Source organism: Rhagoletis zephyria, unplaced genomic scaffold (genome assembly GCF_001687245.7).
Source record: "Rhagoletis zephyria isolate East Lansing unplaced genomic scaffold, Rhagoletis_zephyria_1.1 Rzeph_scaffold_12701, whole genome shotgun sequence".
NCBI classification, from domain to species: Eukaryota; Metazoa; Arthropoda; class Insecta; order Diptera; family Tephritidae; genus Rhagoletis; species Rhagoletis zephyria.
In genome coordinates, this window is record NW_016169775.1 from 11340 (window position 1) to 16874 (window position 5535).

A 5535-nucleotide genomic window follows, 5' to 3' on the forward strand; every position below is an offset into this window, starting at 1 on the left:
GAATTCGTTACAGAATTTATTGAGAAGCAAATTAAACCATTACCAGGCTGTGAGCGCGTGGCAACAGAAGCGCTTATGATTTTTTTTATGGTTCCCCCATTTAATTATTTTGGGGATTTTGGGGACCTATAAAAAATAGTTAGTATTCAAAGATCGTTAAGTAAACAATTAGGTATTATTCTTTGAAGTCTCCTAAAGAGAAAAAGAGTTTGCAAATTGAAAAATATTGACTTTTAAGGATTTTATCTCTATTTCTACGAAGAAATGTTTTTTCTCATATAAAATACGTGGAAAACTTCATGGTGTGGTAGAGCCCTCAAAATGACACACAATTCTTACTTTTTTACCTTTTTCTTAGCATGTGTAAAATTACGCAAATTTCGATACCTCTTGCGATAGTGTAGCTCAAACAAATTTTTTGGCGGGACACCCTAATGTACATATGTACGTGCCCTTAACTTTTTTTACTTAGTATTTGTGTGTAGAGGGCACTGAGAAGGCAACATTTTCGGTAGAAAAGAAAACGCCATTAGATTCGATTGGATCAGCTGGTAGATAACAATATGTGGCTGATATATGTCTACGATACGTTTGGTTGAAGCTGCTACAGTTTTGAATGGCGATATCTATGTATGTGTTTGGCGAAATGGAGGTTGAACGCTGTAATGCAACTATGTACTAACAGATGGGAGTAACGTAGGTCATTGCTGGATAGACGAGTCAGACAGGCTGCAAGTATGGACATAGAAAATGAGCATACATTGGATTTGAGTGGATTTTCAGTGTTTGGTAGAGAGTTAAAATATCAACGACTATTATAGGAGTCGATAAAGGGAAATATGTCAATAATCTTATTACATTAAACAAGCACATATCCTCGTATATTGATATAGTATATATATATATATATATACATAGGGTTCTCGGAAGCGGCTCTAACGCTTTTGATGAAATTTTGTACACCGATACTGTTTTGGATTTTAAGGTTATCTGAATAGGCAATATCTCCGAGAAGACTCGTATGTATAAGGTTGCCACCTATTCGAAACTAGTTACAAATTAATTAAAGCATCATAATATGGGTATCAAATGGAAGGTATTTTAAAAATCCCTAATTCAAAAATATTTTTAATAGGTTGCCACCTATTGTGAATCGCATATTTAGTGAATTTTTTGTTTAGAAAAAAGGTTAAATATTACTATTCATGGGTATCAAGAGAAGGTTCTTAAACAATGCTTTCCCTATATACGAAATGTTATCTATTAGGATAATAGTGTAAGGTTGCCACTTACTTTGGATTATAAACAATTTAACTAAAGCATACCAATATGGATATCCAATGAAAGGTATTGTTGAGAGCTTTGGTCAAAAAATATTTTCGATCAGGGTTGCCACGTTTCTATGTAATACAAATTTGTATTTTGTTGATTTCAATCAAAATTTTTGTTTGATGTATACACAGTACATATACCCTCAAGATATGTACCATTCATTCCAACATATTTTGGAATATGGTTGCCACACACATTTTAGAGTAAGGAATTTACTTAATAGATATCGAAATCCTATTTTTTTTTGTTAATTTCCAAAATATTTTTTTAAAGCTACTTTTAAAGAAAATTTTATAAAGTATATGCACTCCGGACAAAGCCCGGCCAACCTGGTACTGATAAAAAAGTACATTAAAATTACATATTTGAATTTCAAATTTTGAAAAAAAAAAGATGTACGATAAAAAGACGATATCTATTGAATGAATGAAGCCTGGACTTGCAAAGGAGAGAAAACTGGATGTTATTATATTATATAAATTATAAGAATTATGATATCGATAACAAAATGGATAGCGGTAACAAAATTGATAGTGATAAATGTATCGACGACTATAAATAAAGCGAAAAATAGACAAAAATATCGATGGTAAAAATATCAATCATCATTTAAACTACATACACGGAAAATCTCGTGGATGCTAGTCACACCCATGTACCCATAAATTAAATTTTTCGCAAGTAATGCAAAAATTTAAAATATTTATGTAAACAATTTTCAAAGGATTTATATATATTAGCGTTCGCCCAGCGATTGAAATGAAACCACTAAAATTAAGGGGAGTTGAGGTGAGAGGTGAGAAAAGGTGAGTTGGGGAGTAATAAAATTATTTAGGGTGAGTTGAGTGGAGGGGAGTTGAGCTTAGCACTTAGCATAACATCACATAATATAGCATAACATAACATACCACAACATTATATAACATAACATAAAATAACATCAAATAGCATAACATAAAACAACTTTGCATAACATTAAATAAAAAAACAAAACACAACATAGCGTACCATAAAATAACATAAGATAACAAAACATAACATAGTACAACATAACTTAACATAACATAACATAACTTAACACGAAATAACATAAAGTAACACAACATAACGCAACATAACATAACATAAAAAACATAGGATGACATAACATAGCATAAATAACATAATAACATAACATAACATAGCATAACATAACATATCGTGCCATAACATAACATATCTCATTCTTCAGTTTTATCCTCTTTATCTCTATAACTTTCTGTCTTTTTTATCTGTACTTATATATACATATATATATGTTAATCTATATATTATATTTGTATTTATCTTTTCATTTTTATCTGTATCTCTTCCTTTATCTTTATTTTAATCTTTATCTTCATTCTTTTCTTCATCTACATATACACCCCCACCATTGTCATCATATTAAGTATGAAAATTTGCCTCCCTCTTTATATTTATCTTCAGATTTCTTTACTTTTATTTTAAATCTTTGCTTTTATCCCTCTCTTCTTCTGAATACTCAACTTTACCTTCTTACTGTGCCCAAAAGTTATGTCTCAACTGCTGCTTAGCACTTTCTTTAATTCAGTATCAATATTAAAGCATACATTTAGGAGTCATTTCCGTTCCAACTACGTACATGTATGGTATTTATATTGATGTCACTTTTGAATAGATTTTTGCGCTTTATTTTAAACTAATTTGAAATTTGAGTTAATCTCTGCACATCAGCATCAAAATACCTTTCTAATGATATATAATTCTCTATACCTTAGAAGTATAGTTTCGCCGTAAAAGGGGTGTAAAGAAAACATGTTTGCCTATTTATATACAAGATGTATATAATTTATACCGCTGAACGCTGCAATCCAGAGCGAAACGAGTGGACTAGGGTTGGTCTAAATTCACATGTAACCGGAGGGCAGCTGTATTAAAATTATATTTTCTCAGAGATTGCCTCCCTAAATGTAGCACGTCGTTATATTTGGGCCGCATCCATAGGCGGTCAACTGTGGACGTTCGCTGGTGTCATCCATCCTGCATGGTGGAATGATAGTGTTGAACTTAACGATGCGGTAGCCGATAAATAGTTGATGAAGCAAAATATTTCTGCAAGCGGGAAGTTCACTTGCCTGCCGGTGCCGAGAAAATTTGTGGAAAAGCTAAATTAAAAGTAATTTTTAATATTTTTGCTCTGCCGCACTTTTAAAATTTTTCAAAGGTTTCGAAAAACACACGTCATTACTTATGAAACACTCTTTCTTTTATATTTAGTTTTAAATGAGAAGCTTTTGAAGGCTCTCTCACGTACATACATATTTTTTTTTTTTACATACACACACATAAAAAATATGATTTTGTTACTTTAAGGACTACTACTAAACATGCTCCATCAAAAAACAAAAACAACGTGACCACTTTATCTTTAAAATATTACAAAAAACACACAGTAACCGGGTGAACCACAGCTTTACCAAATACTACTCCACAGAACGCAAAAACATACTTCCTTCTCTACGCGATCGATTGCCTTAAAGTGGTCGCATGAGTACATATGTATACGCATGCTATCGATGTCCGCTTTTAAGCTTGCCTTCACAACCACTCCGATTCACTTCATAACTTGCTCTGCCTACCCTCTAACTCAGACTTCCTCGCACCTTTACTTATTCATGATGATAGTGCTCGTAGTGTTCCAAATGTGGTTCATGATGTTCGATTTCGTGATGTCCATGATCGTGGAAATGCGACTCGCTCTCCTCTTCCAAAACCAAACCATGATTGTGACTGTGTTCGGTTTCCGGATGCAAAATTTTCAATTTCTGTTTTGTGCCACCGATTTCGATGGGATTCTTGAGCAGATGTTTGTCCTTGATATAGACCGGTACTGGATGGTAGTGATGGAATTTGACGCTTTGATGGGAGGTGGCATGCTTGTGTTCGATCTCGTGATGATGTTCCGATTCTTCGGGTTCCTTGTGATGTTCATATTCGTGATGTTCGAAATCGTGAATTTTCAATGCGGTTGCCAAAGTCAGCAACAATGCAGTGCAGAGGAGCTGAAAGAGATACAAAGCGTGAAGATAAATAATAATGCTAAAAATAAAATTAGGAAAAAAATACATAAAATAAAATAAAACAGATAAAATAAAGTAAAATTAAAAATTTAAAGTAAAATTAACAAATATAGAGTAAAATTAAAATAAAGAAATAAAATAAATATATAAAAAAAATATTAAAAAAAATCAAATAAAATTATATGAATTGAACTACAAATAAAATTCGATTCAATTCAACTAAAAATAAAAGCAATATAATGAAATTAAAAAAAAAGTATTACAAAACAAAATGAAATAAACATAAAATAAAATAAATATGTCATTTTGAGGGTCGTAATGTCTCAAGCTCGTACTTATTTACTTGAAATAAAAATGTTTTTAAACTGCTTGAAAATATGTGTATAATGAGCTCTTATGCGAACCTCCTAAAACTATTTAAGCCGTTATTTTAGGTTGAACATTTTTACGAATTTGAGACATTACGACACTACACACGACTTTTGAGCCACCTAAATAAAAAATAAAATAAAATTATAAAAAAACCGTAAAAATTAAAATTAAGTTATATTAAAAAATATGTAATTAAAATAAAAAGTAAAATTTAATTAATTAAAATACTTTTAAAAAATTTTAAATTTAATTGAAAGTATTAGCTCAAATATAAAATCCTAGAATTTTTCTTAAACTAAATTATTTATTATTAAAAAATGCTAAAATATAAAATATGAGTGTCTACAAAAAAAAAATATATAATTACATAAAATATTATTTTTTATTTGCTTAAATTACTGAACTCTTTGAAACAAAAGCTTTACACTTAAACAATTTGCAAATTTTTTTAAATTTTTGTAGTGAAAATTTTTTCTAAATTCTNGGCGATATACTTTCTAGTTAAAGTATTAGTCCGAAAATTTCGTAAATCTTTTCCAAGTATAACTGATTTTTGTATTAAAAACTTTTAATCTCTAACCGCCAGTTCCACGCCACTTTTCCTTAAAATACTGAAACTGATTTATTTCTTTGAAACTGAACTAAAAATTTTTGCGCTTAAACATTTTGCAAATTTTTCAAATTTCTTTAGTTAAAGTTTATATCAATTATTTACTTATTTTTTACATTTTTGTAGTTATTACAACTGATT

At 30.2% G+C, this 5535-nt stretch overlaps 1 protein-coding gene across 1 annotated transcript; it reads right to left on the reverse strand.

Moving 5' to 3' along the window:
• Positions 1-3630: 3630 nt before the first annotated feature.
• On the reverse strand, positions 3631-4394 carry LOC108377782 (histidine-rich glycoprotein; the record flags this gene model as incomplete). The annotated part of the gene is made up of 1 exon (XM_017634055.1): positions 3631-4394. A coding segment is annotated over one exon (393 nt), but the record flags the coding sequence as incomplete, so codon positions are not given.
• Positions 4395-5535: the final 1141 nt, after the last annotated feature.